Source organism: Xiphophorus maculatus, chromosome 11 (assembly GCF_002775205.1).
Source record: "Xiphophorus maculatus strain JP 163 A chromosome 11, X_maculatus-5.0-male, whole genome shotgun sequence".
NCBI classification, from domain to species: domain Eukaryota; kingdom Metazoa; phylum Chordata; class Actinopteri; order Cyprinodontiformes; family Poeciliidae; genus Xiphophorus; species Xiphophorus maculatus.
In genome coordinates, this window is record NC_036453.1 from 6,199,163 (window position 1) to 6,218,579 (window position 19,417).

The following is a 19,417-nucleotide window of genomic DNA, read 5'->3' on the forward strand; positions in this document are numbered from 1 at the left end:
GAAAAGCCTAAAGAGTTTTCAAGAGAGTGAAGAGGAGGGGGAGTAACGGGGTAGCGAGAAAGGGGGGTGGATTTTTGAGTTTTGATTTTGTTATAATTTTTTTATTTTTTATTTTTTATGAGATACACACAGGTTTCGAGCGTTAGTGGAACAGAAATCGGTGGTGCGTACAGTTGAAGGAAATAATGGTTATTGCCATTTTGATTAAGAAGGTTGGAAAGAACGAAACGCTGGGAAGAAACCGAGAAAAAGGAGGGAAATGTGAAGGAGATCTTACGCGTCTACTGGAGGAACAATTTCAACCGAAGTCATTCTAAAGACCCTTTGCTAAACAGTGTAATTTCTGTACGCACTACTGTTCCCTCTCAGCCTTTATACTGTATGCATGCCCTTTACATGAGAGAGAAGCAAAGAAAAAAAAGACAAGAAAAAAAACATAAAAATTTAGAAAAGTATGATTCAGATGGTGGTTCGGTGGTTGAGTGGAGTGGGTGGTAGGTACATTTAGTGCACTATGAAACTCCATAGACCAGGAGCAAGGGGACATAGCATCCAACCAAACTGAGGAATTACCACAAAGTAAATTTTTTTGATGTAACCTCAACACAGCTGAATAAATGAGTCCTTTGTTTTATTCCATTGTGTCCTTTGATTCGCTTTCAGCAGAGACCTGCATTTTCGTCTGTTCAGGCACCAGAGCAGTTCTCTAGCTATGTGGGGCCCTAAAGAAAATGTGATTGGGGGCTTTGAAACTGTCCAGTCAGGGGAAGACTCACATGTCATCATGATAAATACTAACAATGATAAGAGGAAATCAATCTGTCCACTTGACGGTTCTTTGAATTTGTTTTCTGCATTATTTTGAAATGTTTCCGGTCTAAATTATTGAATTTGTGCATTGAATGTTGAAATACATGATAGAAGTGAAGTAGTGTAGTGCTGTTCCTGAACTCTAGTTGCGCTGTAACAGACTGAATGAGGAAACAGGAAGTTGGCACATGCCCATTGATGTCTCTCTTTAAATCAGGAGTTTTGTTATGCATGTGTTACACATTCTGGCATTCCCCAGTCTGTCTAATAAGTTTAAGGAATGACTGACATATTTAGTTGTTTTTTTTTTAGTCGACCATAAATGCCAAGTGAAAATGTTCAGGGTGAAGTAGAAAGTATTGTGCCACACTGATCGGGGCAATGCTGAGTCCCAACCGCACAGTTACCAGTTGCTCTTATGGAAAAAAACAAAAAAAACTATAAACAATCAGAAAAATACAGTCTTATCATACTGTTGAACAGTATGAAACTGATTAATGCATACCCGAAAGCTTTTAAAAAAATGTTTAAATTGAAGTTATAATATAAAAATAAGCTTTTGTTTTATTTTTTTATATATATACTGAAGAGGAGTCTGTGCCTCACCATGAAACTCATCACAGCTTTGGACCTACCTTTACCCACCACAGCCGATGGCAGTTCTTGCACAAATGAAACACAAACACACACACACACACTTCCTCTACTAACATTACTCTAAAAAAAATTCACTCTCCACCTCTAGGTATTTAATTTAAATAAAAAACAACTAATGTTTGAGGCCATGGAAGCACGGTAAGCTCTTGACCTGAGCTTTGCTTTGTGGTCCATTTTATTGTTCTGGTTTATAACGAGATAAATATGATCAAAGTCAATATTTAAACAAACTTGTACCAGGGGTCCAATGTGTGGAAAGAAAATATGACCTTAACCACACCACCAGCCAGAACCATCAGAAAGCAGGATGGATCCACACATTAATGTTGTTTAAGTCAACTATGAATGTCACAGATGAAAATTAGACTCATCACACCAGGCTGTGTTTTTTTCTAATTTATTAGTTTAGTGAGCTGGTCTTAACTGAAGTCTTAGCTTTCTGTTCTGAGCTAACAGCAGTGGCACCCTGTGTGGTTTTATGCCACTGTCGCCCATCTGCTTCAGAGTCTAGTGGCATTGATGTAGCAAGTGATGAAGTTTCTGTAGAACTACCTCATCAGCCAGACAACCAATTCTGTTCTGTCCTCTTACATTGGCACAAACTTTTCACTGGATATTTTCTCTTTTTGAACCATTGTAAAACAGAGAGATGGTTGTGAGTGGAAATCCTTGTAGATCAGCAGTTTCTAAAATAATAAGCCCAGGCTCTCTTGCTGTTCAAACTCACTTAAATCCTTTCTTCTAAATTGTGATGATCTGTGTGAACTCCAGATAATTCTCTTTATCATGCAGAAATGTCTGAATGCATTGTCGATTAATTTAATTTATTTCAAGGGAAAATGTACAACTTGAAAATAAAGTCAAGCTTTGATCTGCTGTTTCACACTATAGTTTTTAGCAATATTAATATTCATAGTAATTTATTGTGAGTTAACAACCAATTAAGCATCTGTACCTAATTGTTAAATACACAGCACAGTTTAACAGTTTGGTTTAAAAAAAAATCAAAGGTTAAAAAACCTAAATAAAACTGTGCTGGAGTGACATTTATTGCACTTCCACAAGTAATGAGGAAGAAGATTAATCACAACACCTTCAGTAAGCAAAACTCCAACCTGGAGAAGAAAAGAGCAGATTTCCTGAAACAGAGAAAAAAGGAGCATCAAATGTTCTCTGTACAATGTTAGCAAGCTTCTGTAGCTTTATGTCTTGAGTGATCAATGACCTAGAATACATTCTGTCTTTTAGCCATGCATTACTTTTTCATTATAAGGGATATCATAGTCATAGTATCAATAATTCATATGAGTGAGAAAAAATATAAGAGTTTGCTGTGGCAGGATGAAAATGTGAAGACTGATTGCGCAATAAAATCTCTCAACCCTTGTCTTCTTTTCTCCTTAAACCATAAGTTACATAATGACCTTAAAATATTACTTGAATGAAATGCAAACAACGGCAGATTAGATTTGCATATGACAGAATTAAGATAAGCATCATGGGTGGATCTGGTTTAATTATTTAAATTGTCTCTTAGGTTTTAAACAATGGGTTTTATACAGTACACAGCATAGACATGTGTTCAAAGGCGTTGTGATGAAATAGGCTTATACGGTGCAACAGTGTAAACAACATTAAACTTGCCAGTAGACATATTAAGCATGAAAACAGTTAAAAATGGAAAATGTTTCCTAAATTTATGTAGAATCCACAATCCAAAAGTTATAGTTATTGTCATATAACAGAAGTTGACATTTTTATTAGAAGTAGATCAGTGTCAATTTTTGAATCTCTTTTGGATGGTTGACTGTGTCCTCTGACCTTGGTGTTTTCATCATCTTGATCCCATTGAATCGTCTGTCCCATCACAGTGTGCTGCCCATGACAGGCTTCTGGCCTCATTTGTTTTTGTGCCACAAAATGGGATTGTGGATGATCCTTGGGCTTGGAGAAAAACTCATTTGGCCTGTTTCTCATGGACTGAACATGCTTCATGTGTTTTTGAAACGGGTTTGATAACTGATGAGTTCACATGAATAAGGGAAACACACATACACACACAGTGTTGCATGATACCAATTGTTGCTGTAATCCCTTAATCCATAGTAGATGGCTTTATGTTGCTATAGACACACCCACAACAATGGTAATAAAATGCTTGTTTAGATATTAATGTACTTTATTCAGGACTCATAAAATTTTCTTTAGAATGAAATACTTTACACACATTACTTAACTGAATAGGTGTGTTAGAAGCAAGAACAGTATGCTTGCTCCCACACATGGTACATATTATATAGGTACTTGAATATCTCACTGTAAATTTGCATGTAGAGGAAAGAAACGGACACATCCACTTGTCAGTTTCTTTCCCACACATGCAAATTTACAGTTTCTTGCAAAGGTGTTCATACACCTTAAAATTTTTCATATTTTCTCACATTGCAACCACAGACCTCATTGCATATAATTGTCATTATTTTGTGACAGCCCAAAGCCAAGTGGTGCATTACTGAGGTGGAAGGAAACTGACACATGGTTTTCAAAACTTTTTTACAAATTAAAATCAGGAATGTATTTCATTTGCATATATTTATCTTTTTTTGATGCTCCAACATATTGTCCAGTGAAACCAACTTGATTCATAAGTCACATCTTTAGCAAACAGAGTCCATTTGTGGGTGATTTAATCTCAGAATAAATACAGATCCTTTCCCTAGTTTTTTGTTTTGAGAGAGAGAATAGTGTAAAAAACAATCCATACTGGTCAAGAATAAAGCTGTAAAGAAGTTTAATAAAATTCTCAAAGTTCTGGTCAGTCCATCAACTTAAGTTCAAGAATTGTCTGATGTCTCTGTATTGAAGTGTTTTAATAGCAAAACCTTTATTAAATGATAGCCATATATGACATCAAGTTTAAAGCCAGTTTCTCTAAATCCATTTAGGGAGCTGAGAACACATGGGAGAAAGTTAATATTTTGGCCTAAATGCATGATTGCATGTGGCAGAAAACTTATTCTCCAGATTATTCTAAACACAATGTCTTTAGACTGAGGCATTGTGGTGGCAGCATCATGCAGTGGCAATGCTGTTCTGCAAAGGAGAAGGAGATTTCAATCAGAACTGAAGTAAAGATTTCTATACCAAACTAAAGGAATAATTGTTGGAAAAATCATATTAAAGAGCGAAAAAACCGTGGAAGAATTTCACCTCCTAGCTTGACATCAACTCTAACAACACACTAAGAACTACAATGGAAAAATTTAGTTTAAAGCATATGGGTGTGCTAGTAAGGCCTATTCAAAGTTCAAACCTACTGTAAATCCAGTTCAGAGTCTTGACCTTTATCTGCAATTATTTTAATTTACAAAGCTGGTAGAGACAAACTTTAAGATTGCTAAAGTGAAAAAAATACATGTATCACTTTCCTAGTACTTCAAAGATGTGTATTTATTTGTGTTGGTATTTCACAAAAAATCTTAATAAGTAAAATTGAAGTTTAAGATTGTAATGTGACAAAATGTAAAAAGTTCAATGCGTATGACTATTTTTTAAGTCACTGTAGTCTGTCTGATTGCTTGATTGACTGGTTTGTTAAGTGGCTGATTTCTAAAAGAGTAGTAAGTGTTTCCTCTGTGGTAATCTAAAGTACGGACAACTACAAGAATCCAATACTTGACTTCCTGACTGAATCAATGGCAATCTGGACACTCCATCCTGGACCATGCTCTGTCAGGCATCAAACCTCCACAGTAAGTGGTGCAAGGAAAGGAGAAGTAAATGTTTTGACTGACTGTATTGGGAGGCGGCTAAGTGCAGGTTGTTAGACATTAAGTCTAGATCCTGAAAGCTAGTAGCAGTAACAGTGAGCTCCGGCTTTATTGATTATCCTGCTACACCAAGCGCAGTCTTGATATTTCACTACTTCCTTTTGGTGCAGTTCAAGCTTCCATTGTAAATGGTCATTAGGTTTTAAAAAAACCCAGTTCAGTGAATAATACTAAATAATGGAGGGGTCATTAACTCCTGCAGATAATATTTCTGCAAAATATAAAACACTGTAACAATGTGTTGGACTGGAGCTTTGAAGTGAGATGAGAAAAGCCCAGTCATTATGATGGATTGCAATTATGAATGCCCCATTCCATGAGAACAATGCACCTCATATGCCAGGGATGTGGGAAGCAATTCAATTATGTCATTTTAAGAAGTACAATTACTTGTACGATAAGGAAACATACTTCGAAATCCACTGGGTTTTGGAGAAGATAAAAAAATGCATCAGCAGGAGTTTGTTAATGAGTTCATTACTCAACAAAAATGGTTTTAATTAAATAAGTCATGATATGCCTTCTGTGTTTGATTCTACTTAACACACAAAACAAGACTGCAAGGCTGCATAGCTTGCAGATGAATGCAAGGAAGTTTTCAAAACCTGCTGACCCTTTCAAGGTTCCAGACTCTGAATTGGCAGGAAAAGAAGTGTTGTAAAGCTGCATGCAAAAGTAGATGCAAAAAGCATAGAAAGGACAAATGAAGAAAGACAATGAGATACATATGCCTTCTTCAGGTTATGCTTATTTTTTTTCACTCCATGGACAGGTGTAATGTCACATGTTTCTGAATTAGTGTGATGTAAATAGTCAAACAGTCCAAAATCACTCTTGACTCAGTATCCATTTTTCACATTGTGTATTTTATTTCTGGTTATTACTAAAAAGAAGAGCATTGTCTACACCCAATTCTGGCCACACCACAATGCTTCTATAAATACATGATTTCTCCCACATGAGATGGACCCACTGTACTTTATGAGCCTCACCATGTGGTATCTATGGTAACCACTTAGAGTAGAAGAAACTCAGCATGCATGGTGCAATTTGAGTTTGAGTGTGTTTCAAGACTATTAAGAACTGAGTGTGTTCACAAAATTGAAAAATAGAACAAATGTTCAGGTCACAGCCGGTAAACGACTTGAATCCAGTGTCAGGTAAAATATGACGTTAGAATCAAGCTAAAAGTTCAGGATGAGCTTCAATCACTCTGTAGTGAACAAAAGGTCTAAAGTTGCAACAGCAATTCAATTTTGAGACACTGTTTTGGGAGTCTGTAAGGCAAATATTATAATAAAAGAAATAAGTAAATTGACTGTGAATGGGGCTATGGTTAGGAGACCAATATCTTATCTTTGTAAGTCACACTGTAATAGATAATTCAACTAATTTGAAGAATTGTCTAGGGATCATTTAAAATTAATTAGAAAACGTTAGACTTAATTTCCTCAGCCGCATTTCGACAGCACTGGACACAAACAACAGTACTGCAGAATCTCTGCCTACTTCAAATGCTATGCTACAACACCTGCATTGGATATTGGGAACAATCTTACTATGCCAGATCAAGCCAGCCATTATTTCAAAGAAAATTAGATTTTTAGAAAATGTTTGACCATTTGAATGTTCAAACCCACAACCACCTTATGCATGCACAGGGAGAACCATGCAAACGCAATGTAGAAAGACTCAAGTTGAACCCAGAGCCCAGATGATGCAAGGTAACAGTGCTAAAAACAACCTAATCATGAACAAATTTGGATTTGTTATGGGGCCATAGCTGAACTGAACCTTTTTGGTCTGTCTACCATTTAAAAAATGTTAGAACAGAGAAACAAAGGGTTGAACCTGGATTTTGTTTCTCAATGACTATCAAACAAATTATACATATAAAAAAGTTAGTGGCAAAACAGAAAACCCACTAAAAATATCAGACACCTAAACATTGTGTTTTGTTGATGACTGTTTTAATTCCTAAAATTAAAAAAAATAAATCCTTCATCCTGTGAAAATAAAGTGCTGACATTTTAAAACATTGAAGTGTATTTGAATTTCCTTTTTTAGCCCATGTATGAATAGAATGTCACTATCCAGTCTCTATGGTTACCCACTCTGGAAAAAAACCCATCAATGTTAACTTAAAGTCAAGGAGCCTGCAGAGGTAGTACTTGGCAGCCTAAACAGAACTGTATTTTCACACTCATGTGATCTGATTAAGCAGATGCTTATTTTCGGGAGTATTGCTTCATTTGAATTTTCTTTTACTTGATTTGACAAACAGCTGCATGAATAGAGTCGGAAAGCTGATGTTTTAGTACTGTCAACATACCATCTATTATGAATGAACAAGTCTCTAGTGTTTATAAAATTGTAATCCCTTAGGATCTCTTTGAATGTCAGCTTCAACGCATCATGGGAGCTCTTGATCTTTGTAATCTGCAGGTGGTTTGCATGAACAGCAAGACCAGAGGCCAACCACTGCGTTGTCATCCTGTGTCACAGTCTAATCACCGCTTTTGATGCCAAGACACCAAAATAGGGTCGTTTGGCAGAAGTTGTCCAATAATCCTTCCTTTCGTTTCCCTTTTCTATCAGTCCCTCCATCTTTCCTTCCATCCAACTGTGGCTAAAGCTGACACTCAACCTGGACTCGAGTCAGCAGTTCTGGCAGAGCTGGCCAGCGTCTGTCAGGGGCAGGATGAACAACTGAGAGAGAGATGAAAAGAAACAGAGTTGGCCAGCAGTCCATGGTTTTGGTATTGGTCAGATGGGTAAGGACACTGCAACCTTGAAAAAAAAGCAGGTGGCGCCTCCTCTGGTAGTAGTAAAGTAATGAGGCATAAAGATGGCAGTTGATGGAATTTGTTTAACTATGATTAAGAGGTCGAAACTGTTGGCATAAAGACTTTGGGGATAGGAGGAAATAAAGGGTTAGTGACAGCTTTTCACTGGATACCTAAAGTGCTGTGTACCTCAGTAGCATTGGACTGCATAAAATGAGGCTCAAGCAGTTTGTGTAATCACCTAGGCATAATATAATATTCATGATCAGTACTTCAGCAAAATGCAGGTATAAAAAACCTTGTTAAAAAACTTGTTAAAATGGGTTACAGCTGCAATATAACTTTTACAAAAATATGTTTTTTCCATATTTATTAAAACTGTCACCATGTCGTCACAGTATACTATGAGTCAGATAATCTGTGAAACAAATGAGCTCCTGCACCTCCTCCCAGTGCTACTAATGCCATCTGCAAAAATGTACCGCTCCCAGTCAAAAACAGCCAATCAGAGCCAGAGGGAAGGTCTTAGCACAGTAAAAACAACTTACAGCTACAGAAAAATCATTTATCATCGGTGGCTATGCTAACTGGCCTTAGCATTTGTGGCAGTCTATGTTTTGGTGAACCGGGTGTAGCTTAGCAAAGAGCAAGCAGGAGGGGGGTGAGCACCAGAGTTATGGCCCTCCTCCTGGCTCTGATTGGTTGTTTCCTTCTGAGTTTTTGTAGCAACTAGTAATAGTTGCAGATGAATGTCAATTTCTGTATAATTTCTGAGAAAATTCTTGTGATAAAAATGTTTATAATCAACAAGTCATTTTTCCCATCTCCCAAAATACAAGTTTCTGTTGATCTCTTTCACGGGTATCAGTGATGCAGAGTGATCATGGTTTTACTGAACAAACTCACATGTCCCACAAACTATTGAAGCAAACAAAAAGTTTCTAATTTGACTTTATGAGGAACAATTTGACATTTTTTCCATTAACTTTACAATAAGCATACAGATTTTTTGTGGTATTTTTTTTTTTATTTGGATACTGTGTAACTGAATCTATCTATCTATCTATCTATCTATCTATCTATCTATCTATCTATCTATCTATCTATCTATCTATCTATCTATCTATCTATCTATCTATCTATCTATCTATATGTACAGAGAGGGAGTTTATTACACAACTCAGACATATTGCGTATGTTTTTGGATGTATATTAACGACGGTTGACAGACCTAATTTTAGCGAGCCATATAATCAAGGTGTATGCTATAAGCACCTAGCAGCATCATGTTCTGGAAGGCAGTAAAAATAGTACCAGCTGACAATCTGGTGTGGTTGTAGATAACTGAGGAGGATGCAGACTAATCATCTGAGCACAGGACTTTACCATTTGTAAGTCAGTAAGATAAGATTTGTCTCAAATTCACAGACTATATAAAAATGGACATAAATAAAAAGATAGAGACACCTTAAAGCAAAGATCAGATTTTATCAATTCAGTCGCACATTTAATTTACCATTTAGAGATGAAGGGTGTATCCACTCTATTAATGTAATGTTGGGTCAGTTAGTAAAAAAAATACAAAATAAAAATAGCAAGTTAATGGAAGGCAGGCCTGTAAATATGAAAGCTCCCCTGCTGAGTTAGGGAGTTTTAATCAGCAGTGTCAATGCTGTAATTACACCATACATAAAAGAGAAATACACAGAGATGTTTTAATTATCGGCAAACAAGAAAGCAAAAGCAGACGAATTGTGTTTGATTATTCCATATATATACATCCAAAAACTTACTCAATATATCTGAGTGGTGTAATAAACTATATACAGTGTGTATATATATATATATATTTAAGCTCTAGTACAGATAGGTGAAACAAGGAGGCAATTACAGTACTTTATCTGGGCCATGTGCTCTGGCATGCTGCCAGTCTATCAACACAGTCCTGGGTAGATATCAGCCTGCCAATCCATGGGAGGTGTTACCTGCTGAGAGCAGACCAGGTGCAAGCTCCACAGTAAGACTGCATGAAGCAAAGGTTTATCAAGCACTGCATGGCAATTCACCCTCTTTTCGTAGCACGGTCATTCTGCACACACTGGTAATGTATCAATAAGTAAAAACCAATTGCTATTGATTGCTATGGTGTTGTTGACTTACCACTAAATAAATGACATACTGTAAAGACTATTACATGTGTTAAAAAATTAATTCTTGGTAACCGAATGCATCTTTCAGAAATCTACACAGATGGTAGAATTAATAAGGCTATTTGACAGTCTGCTTCCATTTGTTGCTAAACTTTGTTTTAAAATAAATGCTAAAAAATAAATCATTTGAATTCTGACAGCCGTTTCTGTTCTGAAGAACTAACTTTGGAGCTGTGAATTTGTGTCTTTTTAAAAACAAGGTGACTTCATGTCTTCTTGCTTAAAAACAAATTTAAACCATTTTAACATTTAATGTCATTCCCATCTAAACACCAAAATGTTTATCATCGGCTCATGAGTTTTATAAGGACATCTCAGAACAATAAAACAGAGAAAGAATTACTGACTGCTCAGACATCTGTTATCTGTGTATTCGGGCACTTCTCAGCAAATTTATTCATCAATTTATGATGCCGTTTACCAAGTTTGTTTCCAGCATTAAAAAAATAAATTTTTAATTCAGCTAAAGGATCACAATAAACTGCTAGAAAAATGTGGTGTTTTATTAAGGGGCTCAAAAAACCTATGATATAAAACACAACAGAGCTAGGTCTATTTTGGAAATATTAAACAACTAAATACATAAGTACCTATTCTTTTATCTGTTACATTATACTAGTTCAAATTGAAATTAGTTGAAATTAGATGTTTTGATACACTTTTCCAATGGCAGCTCCTCTCTTCTCCATTCACAGGGTTGTTTGTTTTAATGGGTTGGGTATGGGGCTTCATATGCTGCAGTGAATTTCATTCAGAGTCATCAGAGTGAACAAAGTTTGATACAATTGCATGTCACATTTTTTTCTTGTGTTTTTTAATATTTTTTTTTTATCTTGTTCCTCTTATTCTCCCATTTCAAAAGCCAAACTTTGTTTTGGACAATCACACATAATCAAAATAAACTACATTGAACTTTCTGGTTTGGTACTCTATTCAGTACAGAATGTTCATCTGTTTTATTTGATAAAAAAGAACCTATGCATATATTAATTGTATTAGTTCAGATGTATATAAGACGCTAATTTATGTTTATCTTTTCTAACTCAGTATTTTTGCACTTTTACGAATTTTAACAGAAGCTTCCCCTAAGGTCAAACTAAGTTCAGAATTGTTCTTGATCATATTGAAAAAGGACTGGATTCCATATTTATGAGATGAAGAAATCAGCAGTCTAGAGATAAATAAAGTCATTAATTATGCATTTACAGTTCAGAACACTCTGCAGATTACGCTTCGTTCTTTGACTTTATAATGCTCTCATTCCTCTAACTTCCAGCTCTGATGATACCATATCCATGACGATTTGTGTCCAAGTTCACACAGCGGAGCTCATCCTGCTTAGCAGTGCATGGAGCCAGCCAGCAACGAGCGTGCATGGCTGTGAAAAAAACAGCTACGGAGGAACCGGCTCATGCTCTATCAGCCCCTAGGCGCTGCATGGACACTGCGCTTCCCTGGGCATTAAGGCTCTCCTCTCATCAAAACCCCGGATGAGTTGAGATCGATGCGTGAGCAAGTGTTGGTACAGAGAATCATTTGTAGCATGAAACCCCGAAGTTTACTACATTTTCCTCACAAGGAAAGAGGCACTGTGAAGTGTGTCCTGGGGAGTGAGACTGGAGACTGTATTCAGCACCATGGACAGAGCAACTGGATGGGTTTGATAGATAGATAGATAGATAGATAGATAGATAGATAGATAGATAGATAGATAGATAGATAGATAGATAGATAGATAGATAGATAGATAGATAGATAGATAGATAGATAGATAGATAGATAGATAGATAGATAGATTTAATATTTTTCAGTAGGAGTTATTTTGTCGGGATTCCCCACCCCCGATGCTCCAGTAACTGCTGGAGGAAGCAGGGTTGCAGGACTTGTTCAGTGTCAGCTGAACGTCAGGTTCAGGAACAGCGAATGGAAAGAGAACACCCCACCCACATTTCCTCACTTTTCCCCTAAACTTTTTTCTTACAGTCCCCCACACCCCTCTCCCCCCGTTATTTCTTAAACACTTAAAACCGAACTTAAATATGGGAAGACCCCTTGTCCTTTTGGGTAACACGGAGTCATGATTCTCCTTTAAATTCTTTCTTGTCTGGATCTGCCATTGGCATCAACAGCAGCACCGCTGCTGCTTCTTGATGTTGTGATCTGAAATACGCATGCGCCCGGTATTGGAATTACTGCACTGGCGAGAACAACTTAGACCTCGTCAAGTCTTCACTAAAAGAAACCGAAAACCATATAATTTTAAAATTGCAGCCGTAAGCGCGAGAGGGATGAGGACGACGTGTGTCTTGTTGATCTTCTTCATGGCAGCTGTGATGCGCGCTCAAAGGTGAGTGAAAGGGGGTCGGAGGATGCTCCACTCATTTTACTAAGTGTGACTGTCTTACAAGCGGGATGCAAAACAATTGTCATGTATTGCACAGCAGTTCTCCGTCTCTAAAGCTCTGCTCTCTGCTTTCTCTTTCTTTTCTTCCTCCTATAGTGCCAGTGTAAATGACCCTAGCAATATGCCTTTGGTCAAAGAAACGGTGGACAGACTGTTAAAAGGTTATGATATACGACTGAGGCCAGATTTCGGAGGTAATTAGGTCCATTACAAACATTTTGTTCCAGATTGACCGTTGCCAGGCGGGAGTAGTACAGCGTCATTAGTCCAACTTGGTTCCCGAAAGTAGTTGTATCACTAATCTAAGAATTTTAATGATAAAGCATTCCTAGACAATCTATATGATACAGTCTGATGATAAGTTGAAACATCCTGTCATAATGCTGGCGTAAATGAGTAATATATCTCAGACACCGATAACACGAAAAATACTAAAAGAAAGAAAGAAAATGTGTCAGTCATCTCCGTGTTGATTTCTTTTTAATATCTTAATATTTTTGGCGATCAGAAATGCATATTTGGAGGGATTGTGATTTACTGTGAGGAAGACACTTTGATTGCAGGTCAGCGCATCTAATCCTAACCCTGGCGTGAGAACTGTGAACTAATCATCCGCCTGACAACAGCTAAATTTACAAGTGTTAATCTGTGTTCTCATTACACACCTATTTTAAACTCTTTCTACTGATGAAAGTCAATAATTTGATTCCTTTTGGCGGTTTAACTCCTGCTGTTTCCTGATGCTTACTGTGTTTTTCGTCTGTCCCAGGTCCTCCAGTTGGAGTGGGAATGAATATAGACATAGCCAGCATAGACATGGTATCAGAAGTCAACATGGTAAGAAAACCAACAACATTTATAATTTCAAGAAACTGGTGCCCGTTGTAATCGCCTCCTGAGGGAGACACCTCCAGTCCCTCCCACCTCCCTCAAAGCGCAATAGGGAAACCCTCCGTTACGGGGAACTACGTGACACTGACCTGATCACTTTAAGACTATAAGGGCCATTAAAGTTGCGAGGATGATGCCATGACTTTATTTTTGCTGCTCCCTTACAACTTCTTGATAAAGACAGATGTTTTATTTAAAGTTTAGCACTTAAATTTGTGGAGCGTAGAAATGATCATTCCAAGAATCACCATCTCTATTAAATCAATATTTGAAGAGTACATTAACCCATCTTTTACTATGTCTGAAGGAACATTTCTTGATCAAGACGCATTTTTTTTAACTTATTTCCTGATGTAGAAGGTTTTGTCGTAACTGTTTCTCCAGGACCGGTGACTGTGGATGAACATAGGTGTTGTGTGTATGAGCATCGGAGATTAAGTTTCATACAAGTGCGCCTCTTAGTGTTGAAATTGTAGAACTGCACTTTATTATTATTTTTCCCAGACAGACAAGGCTGCATCTTATCACGGTTGAAGGTCACGCTTGACATGATTAAGGTGACAAAGTGAGAAAAAAAAAATTAAGCTAATATGCATTCTTAGATCCACTGTCATCAAAGTTTTTACTTTTATTTTGGTTAGATGCTTCTTCCTGTGCTTGACCTACACTGTGTTTCTATTGCATATTTTTAAAACCGATTTTTGGGGGGGTAGAATCACCGGAAAGCTGACAGAAGTACATTTGTATCTTGGTCCTGTAAAATCTTTAGTTGCAGATAATATGAAGTCTGATATTTTATGTCTGTTCACTTGTATTTACACAGAAGAACCAACTGTGTATCTTCTGTGCACACACTTGTATCTGACATCTTATGGCAGTTTCCAAGCCGTAAGATGTCTCGGCTTGGAAACTGATGCAAGCAGACAAATACGTATATACGTACATACAGAGCAAATTTTCAGTAACCTCCATCCATCCAAAACAGCATATTATAAACAGAAAAGTCAGGCTTCTGAAAAGTCTTCATTTCCACATATTAATTACTTTGTAGTGGTTCCTTTTGCATAGTTTATTTCATCAATGCAGTGTGGCATGGAGGCAGTGTTATTAGTCCAACTTGGTTTGCAAGTGGCATTGTGAAGTCATGAGTCAGGTTGATTTGATAGCAGCTTAAAGGTCATCTGCATTGTTGGGTCTGGTGTCTTTCATTAAACTCTTGACAATACTCCATAGAGTCTCTATGGGTTTAAGTCATGCTTGTTTGATGGCCAGGCAAGCACAGTAACATCAAGAATAAGCTTTTAGTACATTTGGCAGTGTAAGCAGGTGCCAAGTTCTGCTGGAAAATGAAATGAGCATCTCCATTGAGAAACTCCCCAAAATTCACTCATGGATTTTGCTCAGCAATACTCTCGAGAATGCTGCTATCCCTTTTGCTGGTGCATCCTTTCCTACCACGCTTTTTCTTCCACTCAACTTTCTATGAATGTGATAACTTTTTAACATTATTCTAATTTTATGAAACACTGAATTTTGGGTTTTCATTCTCTTTCATTATCAAGTGTAGGTTCTTCTGATTTATTTTTCAAGTATGACTAAAGTCCCGTTCTTCTTAGCCTTTTTCCTGTCCACATAAACAGTTAGTAAGACATAAATGTTGCTCTTGTCAAATGTTATCTCCAACGTTTGACAAGAGCTACGACCACAATGTTTTGTTCAGAAAATAAAACAATGCTCAGGGATCATGAGAACTAAAGTTAGACAAAAGTTATTTTCCTGAAATGAATTCCTCCTTTCTTTTTTGACATTAGCAACTTTAAGATCTTAAAGTATATAGTTACACCTGTGCTCAATAGTTGCTTGCTTCAAAACAAGTTTGAGCTGAAGTTTTCTGTATATACACACATCCAAACAGAAAAAGTCCAACTCTGCTAACATACAAAGCGAGTGCCGTGCAGCCTCTTTGATCATCCCATTCCTTTGAGAGGGTTTGGCTCGCTCAACACCCTCTAATGTGAAAGGGGAGTCATTACCACCTGACCCATCGCAGCCTCGTAAAAAAGAAAAGGCCACGTGTGTGTGTGTGTAATGGTCTCATCCTCTTTGATCTGCTCTCCCCACTAATATAAATGTAGCCACTTTTCAGAATAGCAGCTGGTGTAGAAGCACTTTCCTTTCTTCCATTTCCTGTACCCCATCTGGCTCTCTATCCGGCACTTATTTGGTGCACGGGTAGAACCGCCCTATGTTCCGTCTTTTAGTGAACAGATAGGGAACTGAGTTGAGGGTAATGGAAATATGTCACAGAGGGATGCTTCCAACAGTGTCCTTTTTGTCATTATGAGCGTGCAGGACATCAATGCTTTGTTCTGTATGAATGATGCAGAAGGTTATTTCTTGCCTATGCACACTGTTGGAGACTTCACATTAGAAGCAGACACAAAATGAGGCAAAATGTTTTCTCCTAAAACCATCTCATTTTATTCAGCTATTACTAATGTAACAGGGAAGAAAAAATAACAAGTATCTTGTTTACTACAAAAGAGTTACCATCCAAAAAGTCAGTATTAAAATTCATCATCTGTTAATTCAGCCTGTTTTTTTTTTGTCAAAAAAGAAAAACAGGAAATAGTTTTCAAATCTACAATACAGACTCAAATATTTTTCCAGTTTTACACTCAGAACTAAAACTGAAATGTTACGAAAATGCAAAGATAGGATAATATTAGAAAACATTTATTGATGTTCGGTGCCTTATAGAAGCATCCATAATGTTTTCACATTCGGTCATAAATTTCAGTATCTATATTTGGATATTGAATGAATTTGTATCATGTTGTATGTTTAGGGTTCTACTGCTGGAAGATAAATATTCAGGTCAGTCTCAAAACGGTTTGCAGCTTTTAACATGTTTGACATTGATTATGAGCTTCCCTGACCATGATAGAAGTGGAGTATTCACAAACAATAATCCTCCACTACCAGGTTTTACCATCAATGGATGATTTTTCAGGTACAGTTGTAGCTTTTATACATTTATGTGCTGCTGTAAAGGAGAGTTATGTCAAGTGTTCGTTGGTTTTCTTGAAACTGTTATTTCATAAATGTTTTCCAATAAATTTCTGAAGCCCTATGTACCATTGCTAGCACAGATAAATGTATACTGAGATTAAATTACACACAGACTCTTTGCTAATTAGGTTCTCCTAAAGACTTTTTGTCATACTAGACTTTATGTTTCAGGTTTTGATGAAAGGGGGAACCAGGCATCTACACAGCATCCTTTATGTATATTTATTAAACATTGCATTGCTCCAGATTTATGGTTGTAAAACTGCAACATGTGAAAAAGTTAAAGAGAGGGATACTTATGTAAGTATTCACATCTGGATTTCTGAAGCCTTACATACTCATGCATCATGCAGACAACATGAGGCCAAAATGTCATTTAGGCCTGAAGCCGGACATGAAATAAGGAGGCTGTCGCTAGTGTTTCTTGCACATCCAGAAAAGGTCAGTGCTTTCTGAGCATCACAGTGCACATCCCAGGCCTGCTGGGTAAAACAGATAGGGTGCGAGTGTATAAGACCTGTGGGTCAAATTTTCACCCCTGAGCGTGCGACGTAAACGGAAAGAGAAACGGATGGAAACAGACATAAGACGGAGCTTTAATATTATCAAGTTGCCACATGGAGAAATCACTGTGCTGTTAATGTTGGGGGGAAAGTCGTGTACCTGCTGGTGCTGAAGGTTCATTGTGCATGAGTCAGAGGTGGACATACACCCCGTCTTACACACACACTGCATGCTGATGTCGTGTAAGATGTCTGGGCAGAGCACTTTGGCTACTAAAGCCTTCAATTTTTCTTCTGAAAAAAAAAGGATGGAGAATAAGAGAGCATGGTGTACCACTTCTAGATGTCTCTCTCTCTTTTATCTCCAAGCAATTCCCTTCAGTGATCCTCTGCTGCCATTCTACTCTCAATATTTACTTTTAGTTGAGCCCCTGAACACTTGAATTATAAGCCAGCAGCTTTTACAGGAGAGGAATACTCCTGTCTAAGGATGAACTAAAACTCTCATCCTCATCCAAAAGGCAGAAATACTATTATTGATGCACATAAAGGTCGAGAGGAGCTTATTGATTGTTGGAGGAAGGCTATGAAATTCTTCCCCGACTACCTCTCCACTCCACCACAATGTCAGTATGTTGTGATTTCCTTCTCTCAACATGTCTACTGTAAATGCATAAACATTGTGCTGCGAAAACATCCCTACTGCCTACATTGTGATACATCATGATGTACTTTGCAATATTAAAGAGAAGGAAGTTGGATGAAGCACTTATGTGTTATTGCTTTATACATCATCCAGACCCAACAGATATTAATTCTGTATCAGTGTTGTGTTTAAATCTGTTTTACAGTCACTTTCAATATTCTGCTGGTTGTTTGGACAGACCTCCTAATTCATTAGTGGCTGAAATCAGCACAGCCAGTCATATGGAGGCTCTAGGATTTTGGAGGCTCTTAACCACTATATCATAAGATGGCTGGAAAAATCTCTCTTTAATTAATGAAAGTTCTATTATTGATCCTGGCTATTTAATTGTGTTTATAGATGTTTAGAACAAAAATCATATATTTTTGTTATACATTTGGACTTTTGACACTAATTATGCTTTAGCTTAAATGGGACGTACTATAAATAGAAATGGATTTATACTTTTGTCAGTATGTTTTATATTAAAGGATAAAATGATAACACAATGTTCCATGTTCTATAATAGAAACAATATTTGATATGTGGTAGGTATTTTAAAATTTTATTTAAACAATAAAAAAACTATACCATAATTAAAATGTTTTGAATGAAAAAATGCATGTGGTGAGCATTTGCATTCAGTCTGATAACCCAGTGTACCACCCAGTCCAGCCAGAACCCACCTAAGTAGTGAACTGAGTCTTTGTGTATCATTTAATCACAGTTTTAATTAAAGCTCTGCAAGATGCAGAATCAGACATTATTGGAATTTACAGTTTATATCAAAATTATTCATACTTTATCAGATTTAGGTTTCTTTATTTATTTTACTAACAGGTTTCCTCTTTTTGAAAGTAAGTAAAGTATTCCCCTAACTACTACTAGCAATAATTTTATTACACTTGTAGAGATGTCTATCTTACTACTCATGCCAGTGGTATGAATAATGTTTGGCTTAACTGTAATTCTGTGAAATTTAGCAAATGAGTCTTGGGTGCAGTTTGTTTTTTCAGGCATCACCTTGACAAAATTCTTTTACTGAACTCTAAAAAAACTTAAAGAAGACATTATTGAGCCAAATTTATAAATTTTATAAATTAATTAACTGTATTTTTTGTGTAATGCAGTCTATTAGAACCATCTGAAGTAGAGAAGCATATTTTCCACCTAAATATGTTGCCTTTTTAAACGTGCTTTCAAAAAGAAAAAAATCCAGTCACACTAGCATTAGATGTGGCTGAAAACCTATTCATAATGTTAGAACATTTCAAATGAAGAGCTCTTAACCCTTTTTCCCAGCAGCAGGTGAACAGTAATTAAGAGGGAGAGAAACAGTACATAGGTCTATTTTTATGAAAATCCTGAAAAGGACAAGAGAACAAGGGATTACACAATTAAGAGAGTGCCACTCAAACCCCAAAATGAAGAAAGACAAACCATAATGGATCCACATAATGAAAAGCCTGACATCAGAGAATACCATCGGCAATGTAAAATAACCCAAACCAGTGTGTGCTCTCGAATGAAATCTGCTTTCAGTTTATATTGCACTTTCTTACTCGTTTT

General features: G+C 36.8%; 1 protein-coding gene across 1 annotated transcript in view; it reads left to right on the plus strand.

Annotated features, from left to right (window-relative positions):
* The first annotated feature begins 12,293 nt into the window (after positions 1 to 12,293).
* The window catches only part of LOC102221233 (gamma-aminobutyric acid receptor subunit beta-2-like), a 41,617-nt gene continuing 34,493 nt past the window's right edge, over positions 12,294 to 19,417 (plus strand). The window contains exons 1-3 of the mRNA XM_005808769.3: positions 12,294 to 12,640; positions 12,794 to 12,891; positions 13,467 to 13,534. Coding sequence (XP_005808826.2) covers positions 12,465 to 12,640; positions 12,794 to 12,891; positions 13,467 to 13,534 — 342 coding nt within the window. The 5' untranslated portion in view covers positions 12,294 to 12,464. The remainder of the gene's footprint in view (positions 12,641 to 12,793; positions 12,892 to 13,466; positions 13,535 to 19,417) is intronic.